General features: G+C 46.2%; 1 protein-coding gene across 1 annotated transcript in view; it reads right to left on the minus strand.

Annotated features, from left to right (window-relative positions):
* The window catches only part of LOC119383761 (pre-mRNA-processing factor 6), a gene marked incomplete at its 5' end in the record, with an annotated part of 54,028 nt that overhangs the window by 11,888 nt on the left and 14,656 nt on the right, over positions 1-27,484 (minus strand). Inside the window, 8 exon segments of the mRNA XM_037652060.2 lie at positions 1,092-1,256; positions 3,013-3,106; positions 13,679-13,800; positions 14,464-14,642; positions 16,878-16,992; positions 21,316-21,483; positions 23,817-23,942; positions 25,274-25,401. Coding sequence (XP_037507988.1) covers positions 1,092-1,256; positions 3,013-3,106; positions 13,679-13,800; positions 14,464-14,642; positions 16,878-16,992; positions 21,316-21,483; positions 23,817-23,942; positions 25,274-25,401 — 1,097 coding nt within the window.

Here is a 27,484-nt window from a genome sequence, read left to right on the forward strand (position 1 = left end):
ATTTCCTCAGCCTCTCCTCCTCTTTCAATTGCTGTGGAAGGCCAACTGATGTGGCAGGCAAGGGTGTGCTCCCTTCAAGTCCGGAGTTCCAAATTTGCCTCGTAGACGTCGACATATAAGAACATCTGAAATTTTGGATGCTAAAAAGCTTCGGCGTCCGATTTTTCGGACTTCCTGCCCAAATTTCAGGTCCAAAACAGCATTAATTGAGCCCCCAACTCTGCCACATCTTTCATCTCCATATTGGAACCAGCGTTTTCTTGAGTTAATACATTTGCGACCGTAGCAGAGCTTGAAAGGCAGCTTTGCCGCAATACGGGGGTGTGATGAGGTGAAGCATATTGAAAATCTAGGGACCACTTCCAATCAGACGTTGACTGTCTCTTGCCTCAGTTCGACCGTAACGGAGCTTGAAAGGCAGCTTTGCCGCAATACGGGGGTGTGATGAGGTGAAGCATATTGAAAATCTAGGGACCACTTCCAACCGGACTTTGTCTCTTGGCTAAGTTCGACCGTAACGGAGCTTGAAAGGCAGCTTTGCCGCAATACGAGAGTGTAATGAGGTGAAGCATATTGAAAATCTGAAGGGGTCACTTTCAACCGGACGTTGACTGCATTTGTCTTTGGGAAGTTCGCATAGTTCGAATAGTAAAATTTCAGTGCGAATCGAATCGAATAGCAAACACTATTCGAAAAATATTCGCACACCCCTAGTTATAACCGATAATTTGTTATAGCTGTGTTTATTCGAGTGTGTACCTGGCACTCTTACTTGCAGATCACTTGGTAAATCAGTACCCATCTGCCTCCTATGTGCCAGGTACTGGGTTCGATCTTAGGTGCCTCCTGGCAGCCATAGCTCTTTCTATTGGGGAGAGAATTACACTTACCTTGCACTCGGTGGTGCGGGTACTCTAATCTCAAAAAGGTGGCCTCTCCTTTCCCTTCTCCTTTTTTACACCCCTTCCCGAGTATTGAAAGTGATAACTTCCAATACTCAGCTGTAGGTAAGCAAAGGTACAGTAGTAAGCTAAGAGAATGAAAAAAAAACAAAAAAACAGACAGGCCAAGCACAGCAGGAGGAAACTCACCCTGGCAGTGGGGGCACTGGAGCGTGCTTTGGCAAGGAGTCGACGTGCACGCTCGAACTCATTGTTCTCACTTTCCAGCTTGACGGCAGCCAGCCAGATCTCCTCACTGTTCGGATTGGCCTGGAAGGCTAGAGACAGGATGCTCCGAGCTGCTGGGATGTCGCCCTGCCACCGAGGAAGAGGCAACAGCATTAGTTCACTGGGGACACTAGTCTCTCGCCAAACTCAATAACTAGATAGGATAATATAAGTGACTATGACACCAACTCAAATTACATGGCCGAAACAAAAACAACACTCTGCTATTGTGGTAACGAGCACGGCGCAAAAGCAGACAAAGGACGGAAAGAAGCGACAGAGACGAGCAAGGATCCTTCCATCCTTTGTCCCCTTTTGCACTGCGCACATTACTACTACGGAATACCAACTAGCTCTATCCCATACTTAGCTGCTTTTGAGAATGAGATGTAGTGTCAATAGCTTCATATATAAGTATCGGTAACATGTAGCTGTTACATACCTTTCTCCTCAGGGGTAGTGGTGAGCTACCATTCATGGCATGAGAATGCCTGCCAAATGCACTCCACCCAATTCTTATTCTTCTAGAGTTGAACCCGTTTATAATGAACTCGAAAGTACTACGAAAACTGGTTGTTATATCAGTAGTTTGTTGTAAATGGACTCGCCCTCAAAAAACATGCACTTAGCAACCAAGCCACTTTTTCCTGCACATTTTTATTGAAAAGTGCTAACAACCCCTCTGGTGAAAAGTTAGGCCTTTTCGCGTTGTGAAGCGATGCCCGTTGCGTGCACGAGTGAATTAAACCGCCTTTGCAGTGAACCGACACCGTTTCAGTGAACCGCGGTACCGCCACGTGGAGCCGATCATCCCTGGCTAGTTGCATGCAGCGTGTCGCCTACTCGGCTAACGCCATCTTTGCCGAGTTGCCGCTTTGGCTTATCGCCGACAACCTTATCACAATAAGCATCTTCAGCTATCTGCTCGGGCACGTGTGTGGCGTAGCGCTACTTTAAGCCTACTGCATGCTTTTAATAGGCGACAACCTGAACTCCCTAGGCCGTCGATCGCTGCCACCTCGTTGTGCGGCACTGTATTCAAATGCGCACCGCTTTGCAGAAATGAAAGCAGCTCACTGCTGCAAAGTTGAGCGTTGTGGTTCGCGGACGCCGAAAAATGGGCTACAACCTGTGATGCAACAAAAAGCCCAAAATCATGTTGTTTTTCGACCACAGCAGACTGCCATAAATTCATCGCTTGAAAAGCACTCTGAGAAAAACAGATGCATGTTAGAAGGGACATGCCACATGACCTGCTAGGCACATTTAAATAGTTTACGTGCTCCTGTTGTTATGTGGCATATAAGACGTCACTCAAGCTATCTGCTGCATGAATAATCTATGTCTATGAAAATACAGGGCAGCAGTCAAGGTCTTAGTGGCAGGTTAATCAGGCTAGTCATTGCCGTAATGTGAATGCACTCCTGCTTTTTAGTGTGCATGTGTTTTTAGACAACACACAAAGGGATGCGGCAACACTAGACACATTTTGCATCCAGAAAGCAGGGAACATTTCATAACAGCTCTATTAGTGGCCCTCAGTTAAAAAAGAAATTAGTTACCTTCAAAACACAAGGAAAAGAAAGGAGAGTGCAATTTCTTCCACTGATAGAATGCAAGCCTCGAAAATTGTGGCACTGCAAGAAGGGTTGTGCAATGTCTCAATTCAACGTCAGTGTGATGAGTGAAATTTGGTTGAACTTGGCCCACAGTCCTTCCTGCCTGCCTCATTTCCTGCCCTCTGTTCCCTTGCATCTAGTTATGTCTCAGCCTGAAGAAACACACCAACTGGGCTAACTGTGGTCATCGATTGTTGTGCTGATGGTCTAGACAGTGTACTCACAGCCATCCATTTGGACTTGGCTCCCATGAGCCAGAGAACCTCGGCCTTGGGACAGTGGGCCACTGCTCGCTGCAGGAGGGCTTCCAATGTCTCCCTGCAAAGACAAAGAGCCCAGCACAACACCCGATCACTTGATCCACTCTGCTTCAGGAAAGCACTATCAACCTCACAAAGTTAAAAGATTGAACAGAAAAATTCAGACTTTGGCAACTATGAACATTGCATTATTTGATTTATTTCCGATGCCAAATGAGTGGTCACAGAGTTGTACTGAGTTTCCAATATTTTTCTGGTGTGAAATTTTGTGAAATTTGCTGTTGACATGCAAATCATGTATACTATGCTACATACTAGCGCCATTGTGAATGTTGAGGCTAGCTTCTACATCGTCATCCAGGGAGAAATGAACAATCACAAGAATTTTACCACATCAAACAGTACAGATGGCACCACAATGTATATATGTACAGTTGATCTCGGATTCTTCATACCCGGATATTATTTGCTATACTGAGCAGTAGCAACATAATTTTAGAAATTTGATACAAAAGTACAGCACTGCACAGCGTAAAAGTTAACTACACTCCTCAACTTGCAGTGCCGCTGACGCCACACTACACCGCTAAAAGGCTTGTAGAGAGCCATCCAACCGATTACAACTTGAAAACACCATCGCCTTCGCCACACTGGCCCAACAAGATACAGTCGAACCCCGCTACAACGAAATTGACGGTACGCACAAAAAATTCCATCGCAGGCTGAAACAATGGCTTCCACGAATAAACCAAACAGAGATACGGGCGCACAACACGAACTGCACAGCTGTACTAATACGCTCACACTAGCTATTCACCGACAACAAGGTATCCGACAATGCCGACATTCAGGCATGCTATCGTGGAGCGATGACTTACGTCTTATTCTATGCTATTCGTATCATACACCACTCGGGGCTGGCTCGGTGATAATGTGGATGAATCGTTGCTCAAACCACTGGCCGCACTGGCCAAGCGCGAAAAGCATTTGCACTGGAAAAGGCGTCGTTCCGAAATTGCACCCCAGGCTGCAGCGTGGACAACTGAGCTTCGGCTTCGAATTGTCTGCGACTAAGAAACAACTCAAGCCAGTTGCAAAAGCAGGGTAGTCTCATCGTCATCATTATCAAGGAATGGCGGCCCCCAAGCTCAGTCAACAGCGGCGGTTTCTGGTGGTGCCAACATGCGAGTTAGACTTTGTAGACGTATTTTAATGTTCTAAAATGCACCAAAATGTTCGAGATTGTGTTTATTGCATGGCAAATTAAATTTTTGAGCCTGGAATTGCATCGTCAAATTTCGTTGAAGCGGAACGGCAGAGGAAAAAGTGTTCGTTGTGGCGAGTATATTTATGCATTGATTCCTATGGACTGCTGATGGGGAACCGGGAATTTTTTGTCGTACTGGAAACTTCATTGAAGTGGCGTTCGTTGCAGCGGGGTTCGACTGTACCCGCAAACACGGTGTAAGATATATAGGTGGGGGCACTTCTCAGCTTGCTTGCAAGGCATGCACGACCAGATAAAGTAACAACAACGTGAGTCCATTGGTATGGTGACAGTAGCGGATATCTATCAGTGGGACGAAGCAACTTCAAGACAGAAAATGCTTTATGTACAGTTGCTACAGCAATGAATGTACTTGTTGGCAATGCCGACATCAGGGTTCGTACAGAATATTTGACTGAAAATTCAAGGAGTTTTCAAGGATTTCAAGGATGAAAAATGGCAAAATTCAAGGAGTGTTAGCAAAATTTTATTCACTTACAAGCTTATGGAAGCAGTGCAGTTTTCGCATGGATTTCTTTTTCCACAGAAGCTATCTCCAGCTCCTTTTCTTTAGCAGTTCGACGAAAGCTGTTTGCCTTGACTAAGTAGGCAAGGTCGTTTTTCGCTTGAGCTTCTTCCAAAAAACGGTCCGCAGATTCCAGCAGGCACTTGAGAGTTTTTTGAAGCTTTCACTTCCTTCCGTGCATTTTATCAAGCTCTTGCTCGAGCTCTTTTCTCTTTGAAGCTGCCTGCCGTGATAGTGCTTGTTTCTTTTGTTCGTCTAGGTATGCAGCGTACCTATGCCGGGCTTGGCGCACTGACGCCTTCAACTCTTTTGAAATCTGAACGTTCAGCAGGCCACCATGGCTTTTCACAGCTTCACAGATAACTCGTTGAGAAATATACGACAGCTCTGCCAAATTCTCGACCGCAACCTGCTTGTTGATGCTGAAGCCTCTTTCCACTGAGGCCTGCCCATGGCTCAGGAGGAGAAGTAGTTTCACCACAGCCCACAACTGCGAGAATGAAGCATCGTGCTTCAGCAGCCGCACGAAAAAACTGTCAAGACGTTCATGATCTTTTTCATAGTTTTGCAGTTCATGCCGTTTTTCTAGGCAAAACTGAACGTACTGTGTGCACACAATGTCGCGTTTGTGCTCAGAGAGAAGCTTGTTGTCGATTAGGCAGTTAAGCACAATTTTTAGCTTCCCAAGGCACGTGTCTGTCTTGGACATCTCTGTGGGGTCGAAACACGACAACCCACGAATGACAGGGTACCTCAGGGGACTTCTCTCCATGACTTTCAGGATCATGTTCACGAGGAACTTCCGGCACTCGTACCTAAACTCAAAAATACACTTCGCGCTCGCTTTGCAGCATTTCAAAATCTTCTCAGCTGCACGTCCAACATCCACCTTTTCAAGTTCTGTGTAAACGGCAGCATCTTCAACATCAATTCGCAGCAGCTTCGTGATGCTGGTCGCTTCTGTCATTACAGAGCACTTTACGAACCTTGACAGAAGGCTCCTCAGAACACTTTCAAGTTCTTTTGCCAGCAAAAACGTCTTGGGAGAATCACTCTGAAAAAGTCAGGAAAGGCTGCACAACCATGGCAACGTTCAGGGAAAAGTTCAGTTTTGCAAGTGCAAGCTGGTCATTTAGAAAAGCACTGACGTTTTCATATGCTCTGCATTTTGGCACGGGCAGCCTGCGGCCACTCACTGCTTCAGTGTATTGCTTCAAGTGCTCCCATGTGGCCAGGGCTCTTTCCAGTACGGGCACGTTCTCGATCCAACGGTGAGATACAAAAGGAAGTGGAAACACACTGCTCCCTGTCTCTCGAATAAAATCTTCTCGCCTGGCCGGTGCATCATGAAAGAGTGAGAATAAGCTGGACAAATATGTGTCAACTGGCCAGCCCGTTGCATGCATTCCAGCTTTGTAGGCATTATGCACTGTGTGAAGGCCACACGATCCAATATCCAAACACTTGAACTTGAAAGTCATTTTTCATGTGCTGCTGGAACTTGTGGAAAAGGCTCCAGTTGACATTGGGGCCATCCATGGAAAGCTGAACAATTTTGGTCATCGGAAAGGATGCCAGCGCTTCCGTCAAATTCTTCATGAGGTCGTCCGCTGTGCTGTGGCCCATGAATGCCGATGTCACATACCTTGTTGTCACCTCAGAATTGTTCCACAGTCTCACGTGAACATCAAGCTGTTTCTTTTGCAGGTATTCGTTTAACGTTTCATCAAAAAGGACAACAAAATGTTCAGATTTCTCCATCATGTCCAAGACTTGAGAAGCGAAAAATGGGCGCAGACCATGGCACGCGACGTACGCGCATTTTTTTTCCGAACAAGTGAAGCTTCTCGCGATATCGCTATCGGGAAACATCTTTCGGAACAACTCGGAAACTGATCCGCTGGAGCTGTACGAGTAGTGTGAAGACACAACTTTCATCGTGCACAAAATTTCGGCTTCAATCACAGAGTCATGCCTTCTGCAGTTTTCGTCAAGGGTCGCAGCTCGAGAGGATGTTTCCGTGTTTTCCCGCTGTGAAGTCGTTTCTGTGACGTTTGCCGCTTGCAAAAAACTCGTGACGGAAGAGCAGCCCTCGCCTGCTGCAACTTTGGATCGGTGCTTGGCACTTTTCTGATGGCTCTTCAACGCCGACTCCCCCATTGTTGCAAAGTCGACCGACCTCTGACATACTGCGCACTTCGCACGATTAAGGGTTGCTTGTCTCCGGCCTCACCCAGTGACGATATTCGCTGTGCTCCAGCCACACAGACTGAAACTTGCACTTTCCGCCTGGCATCCTGTCAAAGTAAAGTTGCAGGCATTGCACACAGCACAAACGCGAACTTTTGCCGAGAAATGACGCGCGAGGCCGACGCACGGACCGAGTATACCGAGCACAGACCGACCGACCGTTACATAGTAACGGTCGGACGCTTCGTAAAACTATACATCGACGAAGAAGTTTCCCATCATAAATAAAACTCGTTTTTATGCAATAATAAAAAACAAATAGCTCACTACGTGAGCTGCGAGCTGTTGGACGCAGGGGAATGCCGGGATATGTGAGCTTCGAACATGACTCGGATTCGTATCCTTCACGTAGAGCCCAGAAGCCGCGTCTGGCTTCAACGCGTTCCTTGCGTCGCAATGGTTCATTTCTTACTAAAGGAGCACGTAGTGAGCTATTTGGTTTTTATTATTGCATAAAAACGAGTTTTATTTATGATGGGAAACTTCTTCGTCGATGTATAGTTTTACGAAGCGTAAAAAGTAACCAACGGCCGCTAAACTTGGCAGGCAGACGACGAAGGCAGCGTTCCCTCTGCCACTGTTCGTCCTCTGTTTCTTTCTTTCGCCGTTTTACGTCGTCAAGGTGAGGGGACATTTATTTTAAAATATAATACGTGTAAATGACATCAGCTTATAAAAGTTTTGTTTTAGAGAAGCTTTATTTGCGCAGTCGTATCCGCTTTTGAGCCGAAGCCTCACTCAACACCAGCCAACACAAGCCTCGCAGACACACATACCGTCATTTCCAGCGCTCCAACGGTGCCCATTAAGAAATTCGCATAGACAGTGGCGCCAGATTTCCCTCTAGGTATTCTTGTAAGAAACTCTATGGTTACTATAACTTGCGTTGAATTGGATTGGATTTCTGGCTCGCATTTGTTGCCAGACGACGCAGGCGCTGCCGGTTTCGAAAACCGACACTTGCTGCTATTGCTCTCCTGTCAAGACTACATGTTTTCGCGAACATTCTTCAGTAAACGCGTTTTCGAAATCAGTGCGACTTACGGAAATACGTTGTTTATTTGCTATATTGAAGCAAAGTCCACTAAAATTTCAAGGATTACAAGGAGCTCACTTATATCTAAGGAGTTTCAAGGGCCCTTGAATTAATGTTATCAAATTCAAGGACATTCAAGGATTTCAAGGGTCTGTGCGAACCCTGCGACATTCTTCGCACGTCGCGTTTTTCAACCACGACAAACGCGGCATGTGTTTCCAGTTTTGTTCTTAGCTTGCCATAGCTGCATTTGCTGAATAGGAAATTCATTTCTCCTGCAAAGCGGTGGTTGCCACGGCAACACCTTTCTGTCTTGAAGTTGCGTCGTCCTGCCAATAGGTAACCGCTGTGGTCAGCGAGACTGATGAGCGTGCAGCATTGTTACTTTATCTGGTCGATCGCGCCTCGCCTCGCGAGTGTCCTCACCTAAGCAGTATAATATCTTTCTTCGCAGCATAATATCTTACGCCCACAACCAAGCATATCTACTACTTCACCAGCCACTTCAATTTTGCACCAACTGCCAAGCAAGCACCCTCACCACTTTCCCGTGAAAACCTCCACCACGTTTTTGAAAATTTCGCCCACATAGCAATGAGTCAAAACGAAACTGCCATTCGTTACAAACACTGCAAATGGCACTACTGATTAGACCATGGAGTGTGACCTTGTACAAAGCTCTGAAGACACTTGGCCAGCGTGCAGTAAGCCGACATGAAGCTACTATCTATTACAAACACTGCTGAAAAAACTGCAATTGACAACACAGTCAAGGCTGGCCGCCATGCAGACAAGAATGCATGTGTGTGATCTGCAACAAGCAAAAACAAAACTGCTGTTTGCACAATTGCTGCAGAGTAAAAAAAAATTTTTTAGACGGGTTATAAAACACCCCTTATGCTTGGTGAGAAAATATAGCGTATTTACTTGAATCTAAGCTGATGTTTTTTTCGAAAAAACAATGTGCGAAAGTGGGGGGTCGGCTTAGATTCGAGTACCATGATTAAGTTTCTTTTTTCTAGCCTTGCGAATTTCGGGGGTCAACCTACAATTGAGGGCGGCTTAGATTTGAGTAAGTACGGTATCCTGTAGATAGCAGGCACCGCTATGAACATCTCAGCCAAATCTTGCAGTTGTGTGCGGTGAAGAGAGCTTACAAGCGGAACGCAAAGTTGCCATTTTCTCAGGGACCCTCTTTTCATACAGAGACCCATCCTCACTTACTTTGGAGCTACCGGCGCCAGCTGAGCGACACTGGACAGCAGATAGCATGCTATTGGCCAATAGTAGATGGCATAAATTAAGAGCGGTGTTTGGATCAGATGCGCTTTTCATCACGGGGTGCCGCCACGTGAAAAGCTTCCATCACACGCGCTCAAGGTCACGACGCATGCCGATGTTAACTTCTTCCCCCGAGCCACTCCTCCCGGTGTACCTTCTAGTGTGCTTATTGGGACGAGAGAAGAGAGAAAGCGCTTGAAGCATGCGACAAACCCCACTAACTTCGTTCGTTTTTGACAGATTCGAGAAATTTTTGCGGCAATCGATTTGTGAGGGAATAAACTCCAATACTGAGGTCATTTGATGATTACATGGCAAAGTGGTTCATGACCCGCTTAATGTGAAATCTTGGCCCTTGCAATCACGGACCTGACCCTCTGGCAACACACCACGAAAACACAAAGAATTTATGCTTTGCGGGGGTACCAGTCGAACCCGTTTATTACAAACTCAAAAGTGCTGTGAAAAGTGGTCGTTTTATCAGCAGTTTGTTGTATATGGACTCGCCCTTAAAAACGTGCACTTAGCGACCAAGCCGCCTTTTTTTTCTGTGCATTTTTATCAAGAAGTGTTAACAACACCTCCGGTGACAAGCCATCTTGCGTCGTGAAGCGACACCTGCTGCATGCTCACGAGTGAATTAAACCGCCTTTGCAATGAATTGACATCGTTTCACTGAAGCATGGTACTGCCACGTGGAGCCAATAGTCCCTGGCTAGTCGCGTGCAGCGCGTCGCCTACACAGCTCACGCCGTCACAGCCGGGCCGCTTGCTTTGTACCGTATGTGCACGTTTGTGCATTCTTCCTGCCTGTTTCACTCCGGACTGCTCACGGGTGCGGCGAGTAGCCTGTTCGTTCAACGCAGCGAAGACAAGCATTTTGCAAGCAACGCGCACCCTATGTCTCCGCGCGGCCCTGCACGACAAGCCGTCGTGCTTAAACTGTTGCCTAATAAAACATGTAGTATACGCTGGCTGTCAGTGCATCAACGTTCCTCGGTGCCCGCGTTACTCAACACCAGCGAGCTACTTTTGTTTCTACAAAGTGGTCTTGCAGGATGCGGCGGCAGTGAACTTGCAAACGGCAGCATGACACGCTTGTACCGCCGTCAATCAACATAGTTTACACCACACGCGCAGCCGAGTAGATAGCTGCGGATGACCGTATAAGGTTGTCGGCGATAAGTCATAATGGCACGTATGTCGCCGATTGCCACCTCGCCTTCGCTCTTTTCTTATGCTTATCACTGAAGGCATCACCACAATCACGCGGAAGCGGTAATCGTTGATTGACCGGTCTCTACCGTTACCAAGAAAGACGAAATACCCTTTGCGGCACATTGTGGCATCAACAAGTTGAGGGGCACCATGAACTTTTATGTGACGAAAAGTTATCGCGGTTATCACTTCTTGCGTTCCAAGGCATTGTTTGGTTCGTCGTAGGCGGTCGTAGCTGCAGAGAACGGCGTCAGAAAAGGTTGCCGCGTGAAAGTTGACTGCAAGGCTTGATGCTGCTACTCTTTCTCTCTTTTTTTTCCTCACTGCCATTCTACCACTGAAGAAACGTCCGAAAAGTGAGAGACTACGCTCACAGCGTTCGAAATCTGCGTGCGGTGCTTGCTGATCTAGGATACCTTAATCGCAAGTAAACTGGAGCGGGGTGTGCGCGTGCCTCTCTCAAGCTTTAGAAGGCCTATTTTAACTTGTTTTTCGCTTCGTATGTGCCATATTTTTACTGCGACCATGTCTGAAATGTTCGTTGTAAAAGTAGGAGGCTTTGAAAAATGTTCGCTATATGTGGATGCAATTTTAATGGGTAGCATAGAAAAATCGCAAGTGCACCAAAATATGGTCCTTATAACCGATAGATTGTTATATCTGGGATCATTATAAGTAGGTTCGACTGTATTCACAGCAAGCAAGTATCCTGCACACAGGAGGTGCCCTCATGCGATGGTAGCAGAAAGGAAATGAAATGGTGCCATCCATGCGAATGTGGAGTGCAACCGCCAACCATTCTGTGGCCTACATACGCAGTGTCACAAAAGAGCACATACAAAAATTGTGTGTGCCACTGCTTACTGAAGCCCCACTGTCGGGTTGCATCAGCCCTACAAGAGCTTCAACCAAACGCACACCACAAAAAATCACGCCAATGTAAGGCCAATGCACCACCAGTGGCAGAGTGGACTAGAAGCATATCGAACCTTCGGAAGCCTCTGGCGTGACGAGCGCGTTGAAACGACAGCCAAAGTCAGCCAAGGGGAGTTTCAACAAAATGTCACCTAACGTTGCCATTCGAAAGAAACACCTTTCCCACATCCAATATATGGGTCATATCTGAAAGGGATTTTTTTTGATGTCAGGTTTCGAAATCGATACTGATTTCCACAATGACTAAAATCTGGATGCTGATTCTGATATATAGTTTTCGTTCCACAGTGATGTTTCAACTCGTAGTGACCGCACGGGGTGCTTCACGAAAAAAAATGCTTGAGCCCTAGTCCAGTCTCTGTAGGTTATCCGAACAAAGCACTATAAATTGCAATAGGCGAGAAAATAATGCGAGTACAGTAGAAGCTTGTTATAATGAAGCGGGATATAACGAAATAATGGATATAACGAAGCAAGCGTAATTCCCCTTGAAATTCCCACAGACGCCCATGTATTTTAAAACCTCGTTTTAACGAAGCTAAAATTTCCTCGCAATAGATATAATGAACCTTTTTTTTCCCCCACCGAGCATTTACTGATCATTTTGGTAACCAGCAGGTCAATGTCTTATAGCGCACGACGGTTTACGTCCCATCACGGATGTGGTAATTCAAAACTCGCGCCTCGTGCTCCCAAGGAGCCGCCTGCCAACACGCGCGAGGGTGCGCGTCTGCCTGCCTCCCCTTTCCACTGAAACTCGTGGACCCACCCGCGCACGTCACCCGGCCTCCCCTCTCCCGCAGAACTCGTGGACCCGCCCGCTCTCCTGCTGTGCGCACGTGGACAGCGACGCGGCGACCGCGGGCGTTTTTGCTTGTCGTTCACTGCGTGTGCATGAGTTATGTGTCCAACCGCAAGGCTTGGATGACAAGAGATATTTTCACACAATGGCTGCGTGAGTGGGACGAGCGGCTGGGCAAGCAGAATTGTAAGATATGCCTCATCCGGGACAACTTCTCGGCCCACCACACCGTCGTTGTGCTCAAAAACATCGAACTGTGCTTTTTGCCGCCAAACTGCACTGTGGTTGTGCAGCCAGCATGAAGTGCGAGACTACAATCGACCTCTACATGGCGATCGAGATGCTACAGGCTGCTTGGAGGTCTGTAACAGCAAGCCCGATCGTCAACTGCTTCCGGCATGCCTCATTTGGCATCAACAGCGGTGGTGATAGCGAAGATATTGGTGCTGCCACCAATGAGGGTGCTGCGGGTGACCAAGACCTGGCGTCGTAGGGCGCTCTCCTTGACGCCGGAGTTGTGCCCAACTGCGACACCTTCTGCAGCTATGTCAGTGCCGATGCTGACACAGTGACAACCGAAGAGCTGACAGAGGCTGAAATTGTGCGCGCGGTGACAGGGGTGGTGAATGACGACAGTGACGAATGTGTCGACGACAGCCCGGAGTTGGTGAACCCGATGTTCCGACGTCCGCGCAAGCGCTGGATGCGGCAGACCTGCTGCGCCGCTTCTTCGGCGCTCACGATGACGGCGAGGACGGACTCGACATAGCGGCAGCGGCCGAAAAAGCCATCATCCGTCTGAGGAGGACACGGCAGAAGTCTATTAAGGACTTTTTTCTGCTAAGTGAGCCGCCTGCTGGTGTGCTGAGTTTGGCGTGAATAAAGTAGCAGTTCTTTGCTGTTGTTTCTTTTTTTTTCTTTTGCTAGTTTTTCTCCGTGCGACAGCCGTTTTTCGTATGCGTGGCGGGCTGCTGTAAGATTTGGTGGTGAGTACATCCTCTCTTGCGTGCTAATTGTCGGTAGAAATAGATATTGGCTATAACGAACTCATGGTTATAACAAAGTAATTAAGACTCCCCCTTCAACTTCGTTATAACGAGGTTTTACTGTACTATTTAGCAAAGTCACAAAACTTTATTCCATGTGAAGGCGCAGGCCGCTAACGAAAGGTCTGCGGGGTACTTGTTTGAGACCGCTGCCCCAAACCATGCATTTAATGTTTGTTCACATCCATAACAACAAAGCCTTTTACCAGGTCTATTCATTTCGCTGCAATAGATATTGAGTATACGAACATCAAACTACAAGACCCACCTGGTGCCGCTGCTCTTCTCGAAGTAAGCAGCCCTGAGCCAGATGCTCTTCTTGCTCGGAAACACGGACAGGGCATGCGCGTAGATGGCACGGGCGCACTCCAAGGCACCTTGGGCAGCCACCTGTTGGCAAAGGATTGACTTTGCTTTAATTAACATACCTGAGCAATACAGTGCACTTGTATATTATGAAACATATCTTTCATATGCTTTTTCAACTAGGGAAATGTTCCATGCTGATTAGGTCTGCCTTCCAACAACAGTGACACTCTGGGGATGCTGCTTCACTTTTGCCCCTTTTCACTCTTTAGAGAAGACATGTCTAAAAACACGGTTTAGTGCTAGAACATAAAAGACATCGCTTCGAACAATCTTTGTAAACATTCACTGCCAGGAATGCTTAAGATTACTGTAGCAGAGGTAAGGCAATGACATCAATACACCTTTGCGGTCAACATTTAGCAATACTGTTTGATGCCCAAAAAGAAACAAAGTGGCTGGGGATCTCTAAGCATGTTCTTATGAGATGAGAACACAAAAGCATTCCTTTAGGCTAAGTTGTCGTTACAGAGGCGTGCTGCAAAGCGTGCTGTTGGGATTCCCCTCTCCTACACTCTGGCTGCGGGTGATTGCTGAGGCAGGTGTTGGCACCATTGTCAGTTCCGGTGAGAGAGGTCACGTGCTTTTGGGGCACGGCTTTTGCGGATGCCGTGGGTGCACGCTTCTGCCAACCTAACCAAGAAACACTTTCGTGTGCAAAAGCGAGAAGAGCAAGAGCTAGCGTACCGCCTCAGCATCCTCCATCCAAGTGTGCTTGCGGTCTTCGTCCTCAACACCAATGCCCACCACAGTGCGGATGATGGCTTGGCAGGTGAGGATGGACTGGGACTTCTCACACTCCACCGCATCCTTGAACCACTGCTCACGGTTGATCTCCACACCGTTGGCACGCAAGGACGCGATGGCTGCACGAGCAAGTGCACTTGTGTGGTGGCATTTGCATGTGTGCAACGAGACGTGGCAAGAATGAAACATGAGTGTGAAACAACAACCTAGCGGTCACACTTTTCTTATCAGCCACTTCATGCGACGCTGCTTTGACCATTTATCTAGCCTTGTGATTGGAGTACTTTTTTTTTAACACTTACTTAAGCCACAATTACACGTGACAATTTCACGTAAATAAGAATAAGAGGTGCACGTTCACCAAAGTACAGAAATGGGAACACAGAAGTGCCCCGTGGCACTCCAGTACACCTATAATTCCCAAGCATGATGGTCGAAGCTCTAGCACGGTCGGCTCACAACAGGGGCTCCAAGGCAAGGGCTGTGCCTTACTGCTTTGTTACTTAGATATTGGCATTTTTCGTTTTCTTATATTTTGTTTCACCTTGCATCTTTACTGCACAAACAACATGAAGGAAAATGCATTGAAGAAATCAGAAAACTACACCTTTTTTTGCGCATAATAAAATGAGCATAATGCTCATTTCTCCTTCGATTCATCCAATCTGTGCACAGAACTTTTGTTGTGAAATATGGTACAGCCTTTAGTTAAAATAAACAAGCATGTATTGGAAGTCCAGAATCTGTTCAGTAAAGCGAAAACATTCTGGACTGCCGGAGACTTCGCATCAGAATTAGCTCTAGTTGGCACCGTCACGCAGCCTTAATGTAGCACCCATAAAAGATGTAATTTTTAGGCTTTTGCGAATAGTAAATTTTAGGTTTGAAGCGAATTCGAAGCGAATAGTGATTTTGGTCGAATAATTTCTAATCGAATTCAATTAGTATATATCACATATTACAGTAGAACCCCGCTGATACGTTTTTGAAGGGACCGTAGGAAATGAACGTAAGAGACGGGAAACGTAAGAGCCGAAAAACAGGAAAAACGGCAAAATATTTAGTGGTACAGAATTTTATTTCAATTCTTACGAGCAGCACGAAAATTGGCGCACTCAGCCGCGATCTAGTCGATGGATAGAAACGCGGAGCTCAGGACGGCCTTATCCACAGAAATGTAATCAACGTATGTGATTTTTTTAACACCAACAGCTGTAGGTATGAAAGAACTAAGCACACGCAATCACGACCGGCGCGGCGAGTCCGACCGCGAACCGCACGCACGACCATGTGAGCTCCAACCGCGAACCGCACGCACGACCATGCGAGCTCCAATCAGCTCGAACTCCTCCCGTTCTCCGACAAATAACGATGATGAGTCTACGCCAACGCGATGGCAGAAGTGAATGCCAATCTCGAAGGCCTTGCTTTCGCAAGCAATTACGTCATACACGCCATGTTTGTGCAATCCAAATCTCAGAGGCTATGCTTTTGTCAATAGTAAATGCCAATCTCGAAGGCCTTGCTTTCGCGAGCAGTTACGTCATAGACGCCATCTTTGCAATTTGAATCTCGAAGGCCGTGCTTTTGTTTGCATCAATTGAAAGATTCTGTTGCTTGCGCCTCTCATGCGGCTAATATTACGGTCAAACGAGGCCAAGCTGCGTGAAAATGCACCATGGCCGCTCTCTTTGGTAGTCACTCAGTCAGCTCCGGGCGCACTTCGCGACGTATCATACGGGAACGGTCCGACAGTTACGACGTAACAGCGGGGTTCCCAATACATTGTATCCTATGGGAGCTATGCCGGGACCGGCGGAAAACGACGTAACAGCCGGGAAAACGCAGCAGTGAGGAACGTAACAGCGGGGTTCTACTGTATAAAGAAAAATGAGCATCATGGCTCAACCAACCTGCACAATGTTTTTTTTTTAAATTGTAACAAGGCGTGTGCAAATGTCATTCTTATTGGTTCAAAGGAAGTGGATGCAACTTTGAATAGCAGCTGGATTTAGCTTTCGGTAGAATGCAAGTGATAACCTGTAAAATATGTTACGTTTTAAAATTTACTATACTTGGAGCATCTAAGCCGCTATAACAAGCTCTTAAACTTAAAAAATGATGAATCAATGTGAGGGTAATATATTCATTTAACCTTAAAGTGGGGCTTCGCAGCAGTGCGGATTTTCCCTGGAAAGGTGTATTCACGGTATAGCACCCCTCCACTGCAGTGAAACCACCTTTACAGGGCGGTTACAAGCGGACATTTTGCACCTATTCGATCATTTCGAATACTTCGAAATTTTCAACAATTTAATTTCGAATTGAAGCGAATTCGAAATTCGAAGTCTCACCTCGATCAATGATCTTCTCAACCATGTGTGTGTTCCCATTGGCCTCTTCCAGCTTTGCAGCTGTGATCCAAATCTGCCGGTCGGTTGGAATGTTCTCTCGGGCTTTGTTTAGCACCTGTCACAACAAGACAGATGGACACACATGAACATCATAAAAATGCCTTATCGCACTCATAAGTTCCCAATCTTGCTCCAGCCTCCAAAGGAAAGTAGATGATTTTTCAAGGGCTCGTTTATCTTTGTTAGACACAATATTAATGAGAACCAACAGACAATAACGCCAAGGAAAGTGCAGGGGGTGTTATCTGTAGTATTTAGAATATAAATGTGAAGAAAGTAAAGTGGACGAGTCATCTTTTCGTCCACTTTACTTTCTTCATATTTATATTCTAAATACTACAGATAAGACCCCCTGTACTTTCCTTGGCGTTATTGTCTGTTAGTTCTCATTAATATCCAGCCTCCAATAGTCATTGTATTTAATTACAATATCTACAGCTGCTGAGGAGTGCTGGTGTAGGCAGAATGGGAGCAACAGCATTCAAATTATAGGAACTTTACATGTACGTAACGAAACACATATCAATAATGACTCCTTCAGAATAATTTACAGAACACTGTTGAAAATACTTATTGAATAGGCAACAAATCGTCACTAAGAGTAAAACGTGGTGAATTTTCGTTACTTTTACTTCGGATAATTCGATCTCTACCAAAGTCTCAGCCCATGCCAATAGAAGATTCCTTCCTGAAATTAGCCTCCACCAAACAATTTAAACTGAACTGGTCATCTTACAAGCTCCCGGCCCCAACAATGTTAGCAACAACTTTTTTAACCCATATATGCCCAAACTCAGAAAAAAAAACATGGCTGATCCCTCTGTCATAGGAATCTGTATAACACGAAAGTGAAACGTGTCTTCACAGACGTAGTTGAGCGTTGGTTGTGCATTCTTTCGCCCCAAGCGCGAAGGAATGAATGCTGCAGCAACAAATTGTAATGTCACGCGAAGAACGGCAATTCGCTCGAAACTTGCAATGCGCTGCTCAAGCAGAAAGGACGCGCGGAACGAACATACACAGGATGAGCGCGAACTGTCACAGTTGTAACTTATTTCTGTGTGAGTAGCGCGCTCCTTTCGCAAAAGCGGCCGCTGCAGTGAGAGAGGTGACCTTCGTGCTCTCAACGGAACCTTGCAGGCAGAGCGCAAGACGTACGAGCGACCACGCCCTGTCGAGGCGCGCGCTAATCCGCGTGGGGGACGACTTTTAAAGCGCGCTCTTCGAGCCCTTCGCACCATCTCGCTAGTGATAACGAAAACACGCTGTACCGCCGGTATCTGAGTACCGCCACCGGCAAATGGTGTACATAAATAGCTCGCCGTTAGCATAGCGGAGAACATGCCGTCTGTGGCGGAGTCGTTTTGAGCTGCGCGCTGGCGATCGAGAGGTCATAAGTTCGAGTCCCGGTGACGGAACTTTTTCTTATAGTTTTTCTTTGCTATATGTTAGTCTTTATATTTTACAACGTCATATCCGTGACGGAAATGCGTCAGTGGAGCCGTGGTGGACCCTGGCATAAAACACTTTCGTGTTAAAATGACAAAACAAATATTTGTTTTCACACAAAGTGTACTTCTACTCTCAAAAGAAAGCACAAGATCTTTATTTACTGCCAGGTAAATGCAACACTGTTTTTCAAGCCGCCCTATACATATAGGACACTGGGCATTAGGGGTGCTATGTGCGGGTGTGGTAAGCCTTGAAACATTTCACGTGCACACCGACATTGCACTTCTTCCTCTCGATGACGTATTTCATACAAAGCACGCGTTTTCCCGGAGAAAGCGGTCGGCATTTCACGTGCACTTCTTCCTCTCCATGGCGTTTTTCACAAAAAGCGCACGTTTGCCCGGAGAAAGCGGTCGGCACGTGGCAGCATGAAAAGCAAGCAATGTCTATGCTTGCACACGTTGAGAATGAAACCTGCTTGATGTGCTGTAGGTGGTGCTAGTCATCAGCTAAAGAGATAGCGATGTTAGAGTGCATCAAAGAAGCGTCCTATATGTAGGACACTAGGCATATATGGGTTAATAGCAACAGCATCCACCTTCATGGTGCTTAGGGTACAGGGAATACATCAAACACACGTCATCTAGCGTTGAAATTGCCTATTTTCGACCTGCTACAGGGAAGTTTTAATGTCGGCCTGGTAGAACAATGAGTTAGTACAGCATTTATCGAACTGTGATGTATGCTTTCTTTTTGGGAAAATTTACCAGAAAATTTCTCTGGCAACGTAATCCAATGCGAAACCAAGAACAAAAACTGCACTTAAAGCAACTTAGAGCTAGCTTGGGCAAGCGTCATCTGGCATCACAAGGTGGTGACCATGGATGGCAAGTTTCCAGAGCCTGATAACAAAGACATGCTACATTCAGTAGTCTTATTATGACAGCACTTACAAATTATAAGTAGGGGTGTGCGAATATTCGAAATTTCGAATATTTTTCGAATAGTGTTTGCTATTCGATTCGATTCGCACTCGAATTTTACTATTCGAACTATTCGAACTTCCCAAAGACAAATACAGTCAACGTCCGATTGAAAGTGACCCCTTCAGATTTTCAATATGCTTCACCCCACTGTACTCTCGTATTGCGGCAAAGCTGCCTTTCAAGCTCCGTTACGGTCGAACTTGGCAAAGACAACGCGTCCGATTAAAAGTGGTCCCTAGATTTTCAATACGCTTCATCTCATCACACCCCCGGATTGCGGCAAAGCTGCCTTTCAAGCTCCGTTACGGTCGAACTTAGCCAAGGCACAATGTCCAATTAAAAGTGGTCCCTAGATTTTAAATACGCTTCACCTCATCACACCCCCGTATTGCGGCAAAGCTGCCTTTCAAGCTCCGCTACGGTTTCAAATGTATTAACTCAAACGCTGGTTCCAACATGGTGATGAAAGATGCGGCAGAGGTGGGGGCTCAATTAATGCTGTTTTGGACCTGAAATTTGGGCAAGAAGTCCGAAAAATCGGACACCGAAGCTTTTTAGCATCTAAAATTTCAGATGTTCTTATGTATTGATGTCTACGAGGCAGATTTGGAACTCCGAACTTGAAGGGAGCACACCCTTGTCTGCCATATCAGTTGGGTTTCCACAGAAGTAGAAAGAGGAGGAGAGGCTGAGGAAATGGCATCTTTGCCTATCACGTGTAAAGTGTTGTTGGCAACACTTTGATTGCACCAAATCATGTACATAAATACAATTCAGCCTCTACATTGCCTCATTCTTGATAAGACAGCATGAAACACCACCCCGCCAGTGCTTCATCAACCTAGCGAAAAGAAACATTCATGTTGCTATCCCATAGGAATATGCTTAGGAATCCTCTCCAACTATTTTTTCTGCAATTTCGCTTCGAAGTATTCAAGAAACATTCTAGAAATATTCGAGAAATATTCGAAAAATATTCAATTCGATTCACACTCACACTTCAATATTCGAATTCGCTTCGCACTCAAAATTTTGCTATTCGCACAGCTCTAATTATAAGTTATTTCATTCAAATAATATTGGCAACAAGTCACATCACGTGTTCTCGGCATTGGGGAGAAACAGGACACATCGCAGAATGACCTAGCGAATTGGTTAGTCTGGCAAGAACCACCATCCTGTTTTTGATTGCTGATGAGTCCTCTGATAAATGCAGGACAGCAAATGCAAATTGCCGGAATCCGAGATATCCCAAGTCTTTTTGCTAAAAACTTGGCAGGAATTCAATTTATATGGGGTTATTTTTGCATTGGTTTCTATTTTGGAACCATAAAATGTGGACACCTGTTCAGTTTGCAGATTGGGGCAAATATGTGTACAGCACTCACGGATCGAAATAGGACGATTTAGGGCTAAGTAAATCAGATACTTTCGTTTCCACCGTCTTCAGTTCGGGCCATATTAACGTAATTTCTATTCGAACGCGTAGGTCAGAGCCAACATTATCTTTAAAGACCAGATTCGTTGTGACATGATGTGGTTATCTCGAGCAATTGCGCAAAGCAGTCGTTGTACTAAAACATTTGATGTCACGTTTGAATCCGTGAGTACTGTACTGCCAAATGAGACAGTAATGAGTTTGCTGCCTTTTCTTTTCTGCTTCTAGCTTAATTAGACACACCTGATCATTCGACTGATTCTATATCAGCCATTTCAGGACCAAATTTACATAGCCTAAGCAAAAAATGTAAAAAAAATGACACTCATTGCTGTCCAGGTTGACTCAAAAGATAAATTCTGAGGTTTAAAATAAAGTTTTGAACAGAAGGCAGTAGAAATTTCTTGAAGCTTATTGTATTTACTGACAGTTCAAGAAAAGAAAATCCATGCTTAGAGGAATAAAATACACCAAGTACAGAAACTACAGTGATGCAGAGTACCTTGCGGGCATTGTCGTAACTCTCGAGTCGTGCCAGGGCCAGCCACAGCTCGACACTGGTGGGGCAACACTCGACGGCACGGCTGAGCAGAATGCGGGCGTCCTCCGGTTCCTCAAGCTCCACGGCTGCCTTCCACAGCCGCACAGAGTTCGGAATGCTCTCCAGGGCCTGTGCAGAGGGCATAACCAAAGGTGGTTGTACAGCCTTTAGCTACAGTTAGACTATTTTAGCCCAATGTTCTTGGGCTCCTGCTATGCTCACACAGCAAACAAAAGTGCAACTGTGCATACAACGTACAATCAACCGCATGTAGACCCGCACCTCCACTTCATCTGAAAGTAAGCCCAGGGAAACATTGAGCCGGTTGAGCAGCTAAAGCACGCAATGGAATCCAATACGGCTGCCTCCACAAACCCAAAGACATGACCTGCGAATGGTGCATCCACATGACAGACAGCTCTACAGAAAGCTGTTTCATGTTTCTGCAATCCGTCCGGCTGCGAAAAACATGCAGACGACGGATGAGCTGAGCAGACGACAAAAGTGAAAAAATAGACATGATGCCATTACCTAAGTCAGTGCCATCCTTCTCATATGTTAATCGTTATCATGCACTGCGTGACCTGTGAGTTTGCAACTGACATTTGCATTCACTCTAGATTTGTGTCTAGACGCTTTGACAGCAATGTATTCATGACAATTTCGTCTTGTTCCTAAAAGCCATTCACAAATTCTCGGTGCTTTAGGGTTTAGAGGAGTGACTGTGTTGAACTGGCACGTGTGACAAGCGACTGATGCTGCCGTGATCTCGAAGGCTATAGTTTACGAGTGTTTAACTGTGTTAAGAAACACTGAATGTTGGTTGCATGAGCATAATGTTCAGATAAGTAATTTCTTCTCAACTCAATCCAGATGACTAGGCAAGTAAGCCAGTTCAAGCAGAGTGGAGAGCAGGAAATGTTAAATGGACACTGAAGGCAAATAAAAATTTATGTCAGATTGAAAGCTCAATGTATGACAACTTCTAAAACGGCAATATTATCAACAGCAGTGCCCTACTTACCGAGAAATTAAGCTAAATGTATCACATGATGAGCGCCACGAGTGGGGAATTTTCGAAGTGATCCCGATGACGTATGAGAGTCTGCCTACAATAAATCACTAGTAATCAAACTAGCAGCAATAAAAAAAAAACCTTCCGTGCATCAAAAGACGTAATAAAATGCCATTTGTTCGTTTCTGTTTGATTCATGGAAAAAAGAACCTCTGTGGCGATGCCATGGGGAGCGGCGCGCGTGGTTCAAAGGTTCCGTTTTCACCGAACTGCGCTTTGCCCGGTGCCCTGCTTTGCTCACGCGGTCGCGTCTCAGTGGTAGTTTCGGGATCGCGTACTGCCGCGGCGTACAGCCCAGCGTCGCGAGCCAATGTCTCGTTGTCAAGTTCTCTGTCCACATCCATTGCGGCGGCTGCGGCAAGCTTAAATGGCTTCGATGGCCGTTGCTGCTGCTGTGGGTCCCGCTACTTTCGCTCTGCTACTACTAGTGTCGGCGGCCGCGCAGTAAAAGCGGGCAACGTTGGGCACGGCAGCAGTGACGTATGAAAGTCTGATTTCAGGCGGGTGATTTGAAGTGCGCTAACGCGATGCAGACCACTAAAACGTGATTTTATTTCAAAATAAGCACTTCCTTGGCATAAAAGTAGCACTACGAGGTTTCTGGACCACTATTTCAACAATCAACGTCGACTTAATATATTTGCCTTTAGTGTCCCTTTAAGACTAAAACTGCCTTTTATGGTGCTAAACATTTCTTTTAACTGCTCATGGTTTTTCCCACTTCATCTTCGCGTTCAATGCCTCACGTTCTGTCAACGCTTGCTGCTGATGACCCTCTGACCATGCGAACAGCAGTCGCACAGGCAGCTGCTACAAAGTTACCATTTTCAGCAGTCGCTGTACGCACATTTACTGGAGCATTGGCACATTGGCTGTGTGCCACTGCATTTTATAAACATAAAAGAACTGAGAAGGAAAAAACACAACAAATGGCATACGCACGACCCCATGGGAACTACCAAACAGGACTGGTCTTTTTGGAGTACAAGAGCTCGGCAGATGTAACAAACAGGAAAGTGTCACCCGAGGCTCAACCATCCATGCATAGGCGGGTTTTGCACACTGATCGAGTTGAGATGCGGCTGATGTCTCCTACAGTGCCCGTTTGTGGAACTTGTGCATCTTAGCAAGTGCAGCGGAACAAACACAAGAGAAAGACACACGTAGACAGACTCTTGTGTTTGCTCTGCTGCACTTGCTAAGATGCACAAGTTCCACAGCCACCAACTAGTCCAAATTTCCGCGTTGAATAATCAGCCCGCTTGTGACCATGTTTACCATCGCCTTTTTCATTGCTTGTTCAACACTCCCCAGACTCCTCAGTTTTGTTTTCGCAGCCATCAGAATCATTCAGAGTAGCCAACATTTGCAAGAGACAAAAGCGTACCTTGCGAAAGACCCTCTTTTTGGCCTTCAGCTCGCTCTCCAGGTCGGCAGCCTTGATCCAGAGCCGCACCGAGTTGGGGATCTGGCGCACGGCCTGTGCTATCACAGCCTTGGCCAGGTCTGTTGGCTGCACAGTGGGAACCCAGAACTTAGGCGACATGAACCCAGAAGCAGCTAGAGAGCATAAGATATTTGAAACTGAAGACAATGTCAAAAAGCTGTTTTGAAAGACAATGGGCTGCCAATACAATGCTTAGTCTGCCATCACTAAACCTGTCAAGCAACATTTACAAGAGTGGCAGGCTCGTTTTTTTACAAGGTTATCCAACGCTCTTACAGCATCTTTTCATGTCTTGAGTCTCTCACTTTGTTTTGTGACTGTGTACTCTGTTACGTACCTCAGTCATGGAAAAGTGTAGTCATGGCAAAGTGATATGCAAACAAGAAATTACAAAGAAGAATAGTAGGGGTGTACAAATATTCGAACTTTCGAATATTTTTCTAATAGTGTTTGCTATTCGATTCGCACTGGAACCAATAAAACATGTTTTTCTGCATCCCCCTGCCTCCTCAGTAATCACGATTTCAATAAGCAGTACAACTTTTACACGGACAAAGACAAGCAAGACACACACTAGCACTGTTTGCAAATTCTCAACATGCATCCATACTAACTCGTGCAAATTTATTGCCCTGACGAACACGATTTCTAAATATCAGAAAAGTACACTTTATGTATCACATAGGAGTGGAATTATCTGGAAGCGCAGGAGCGTGCACTATGCGGATGCTGCAAGAACTTGAGAAACGCATTGCCACTGCATTGGTTCTTGGACATGTGACAAAGCTTGACCATTTCAAATTCCGCAAGGCAGTTTTCTGTGCATGGCTTTCACATCTGCTGTATTCTGGCTACTCCTTATGACACGCGCCATCAAGAGATGAAGAAAAAAAACAAATGGCTGGCTCTCCCGTAATAGACAGTACATGTAAGCATGAAATGGCTACCTGCAAAGCAGATTGGTCATGCAGCATGGTGCCACCTCTCAAAGGAGGCAGCGCGAAACCCGCGCCGCTCGCGGACCACTGGCATTGAAAAGAGCATGGGCAAAGCACACGGCGTCTTGTATGTATCTGCTTTTGGAATGTCACCATTGGAAGTGGCAAATAAACCTTCAGCCTACTAGAAGTTACAGTTTCAGTGATTATGTGAACAAACACAAAGAAAAACTCAGAAGCAATATTTTTTTTAACTCGTTTGGGCAGTAACTAGCTTATGTAATGCGGTTCTGTGAAAAGGGCTGGGGGTCAGAGACTGAATGTTCTTAACTTTTGAATGGTTGCCCGGATGTTCTCGTTTCAGTGCCCGGATATCAGTTCTGGCTTTTAAAAACTCAAAGTCATTTGAAGGTCGCTGACAAAGGGAGCTGAAAACAGTGTATGTTTAACAGTGCTTACCTGTAGCCTAGCAGCTTCCAGCCAGATGTCCTCAGAGTTGGGGCACATTTCGCCACCCTTCATGATCAGGTTCCTAGCCGTCTGGATCTTGCCCGTCACTTCTTCGAGACGTGCCGAGGCAATCCAGGCTGTGCAGTCATGGAAGAAATCGTACCATATAAGTGGTTTTCACTTTAGGCCTACATTCAAGCATGAGGTCTCGCAGTTTGACAACAAACAGTAGAGCGCAAACAATACTTTTAATTTTCAATTCATAGACACTAAGTGGTATATTACAGCTTTTACTATCTACTCCCAGAAACAATGCAGGAATGTAGCTACTTTGGCAGAATGTTCTCCGACAAGTCACAGATTTAACTATGTAAAAAAACTAAAATTCTAGCTTTCTTTCTTTTTTAATTTAACTTGTAACTCAGCCGCATACTTTAAGGAGAACACCAAAATTAGTATGCAGTCAAACCTCATTAATACATACCCGCTTTAAACGTACTAACGGTTAAAACGTGGTTGCGATGAATCCCCGACCGAATCCCATAGAGCCCAATACATTCGTTGACCGCTTAGGCCGTAGTCGTTCGCCCTATGCCTACCGGTTAGTGTGTACCCTGCGTACCGCAATAACATTTTGGGCCATAAAATTTTACTGAGCTGCTCAACTTCCCGACGCTACAATGTGCCGCCAAAGGTCTTCCGTCTTTTTGAGAAGTGCGCAGATCAGTCGATCACCGATTCCAACTTCCGAGCGATTGCGGCGACGCCTTTGCGGGTAAGCATCGGGAAAGCACGAAGGCGAGGTGGCGGCCACCGACAAACGCGCCGGCATGACTTATCGCCGACAACCTTATCACAAAAACTATCTTCAGCTATCTGCTCAGGCACGCGTGAGGCGCAGCGCTGCTTTTTAAGCCTACTGCACGCTTTTATTAGGCGACAACCTGAACGCGCTAGGCCGCCGATCGCTGCAGCCTCGTTGTGCGGGGCCGTCTTCAAGGCTGAAGTTGAATTGATAGCGCAAATGTTCGGACAGGGACGAAGAACTTCAGCCATGTACCAACTAGCCCGACAGCAAATGCTACTAAGCCGTCAGCAGGCGCGCACCGCTTTGTAGAAACAAAAGCAGATCGCTGTTGCATAGTTAGCGTTGCGGGTCGCGGGTGCCGAGAAACCTCGCTGCATTGACGCTATCACACTAAACGCACATGTACGGTACAGCAAGAGTAGCGCGGTTGTGACCATACTGCATGCTTTTATTAGGCGACCACCCAGCGCGCCTCCGTCGGCTGCCAGGACCTCTAGAGCGTCGTGGAGTGCGCATCGCTTGCATGAAGCTCGTCATTGCTGCGTTAACCGAACAAACTACTCGCCGCATCTGTGCACGATCTGGAACGAAGTGGGTACGAACAACATTTCCACGACAAATGCGCGCGTGTGGCACATCAAGCGGCCCGGTAGTGATGGCGTAAGCCGAGTAGGCAACACGGTGCACGCAACTAGCCGGGAGACGATCGGCTCCACGCAGTCGTACCGCGTTTCACTGGAGCTGTGTCAGTTTTTGTTTAGTGGCAGATCGCGGTTAGACGCACACACATATATCGCGGAAAGCAGACACTGTCCTTTCTGCCGCTATGTCGGTCACTGCGTTGACTGCGTATCCCGGACCCTGCAATAGTTTCGAAATGCCCTTCGGCGTCGCCACTGCGCGCTATCGTGCGGTCGTGCAAGAGTGCCAGGATCTTTTCTCCACTATGGCATAAAGAAAGAAAAGGCTTTGCGGTGGGTACTTTAGGCAATATTTGCTGTGGCACTCTATTTCTTTGCTGGCTGCGATGGCGTACGCTAGGAGATGCAAATTTGTACTTGGTGTTTAATGCGTACTACCGTTTAGTGCGTAGTTATGCCGCGTTCACGGCAGGTACGTATTAACGAGGTTTCACTAAAATGTATTTGGCAGTTATTACAGCTAAGTTTGTAGATGATAGTCTACAAAAAAAAAAGAGAAATTTCATCGATAGAATGTCTGCTGAATACAAATAGTAAGTCCCTTTTTTTTTTCTCTCTAAAGCTGAAGAAATCCACAATATTCACACAACTCTAGTAACTGTAAGTTGGAAAGGAATGTAACGCTTCCCATATTGCACAAGCCTGTACTTCTGGCATACAGATAACACAAAACAAAGTGTATAAGAGAGACGAAGAATGAACTATGAACAA

This window comes from Rhipicephalus sanguineus, chromosome 2 (genome assembly GCF_013339695.2).
Source record: "Rhipicephalus sanguineus isolate Rsan-2018 chromosome 2, BIME_Rsan_1.4, whole genome shotgun sequence".
Taxonomy (NCBI): domain Eukaryota; kingdom Metazoa; phylum Arthropoda; class Arachnida; order Ixodida; family Ixodidae; genus Rhipicephalus; species Rhipicephalus sanguineus.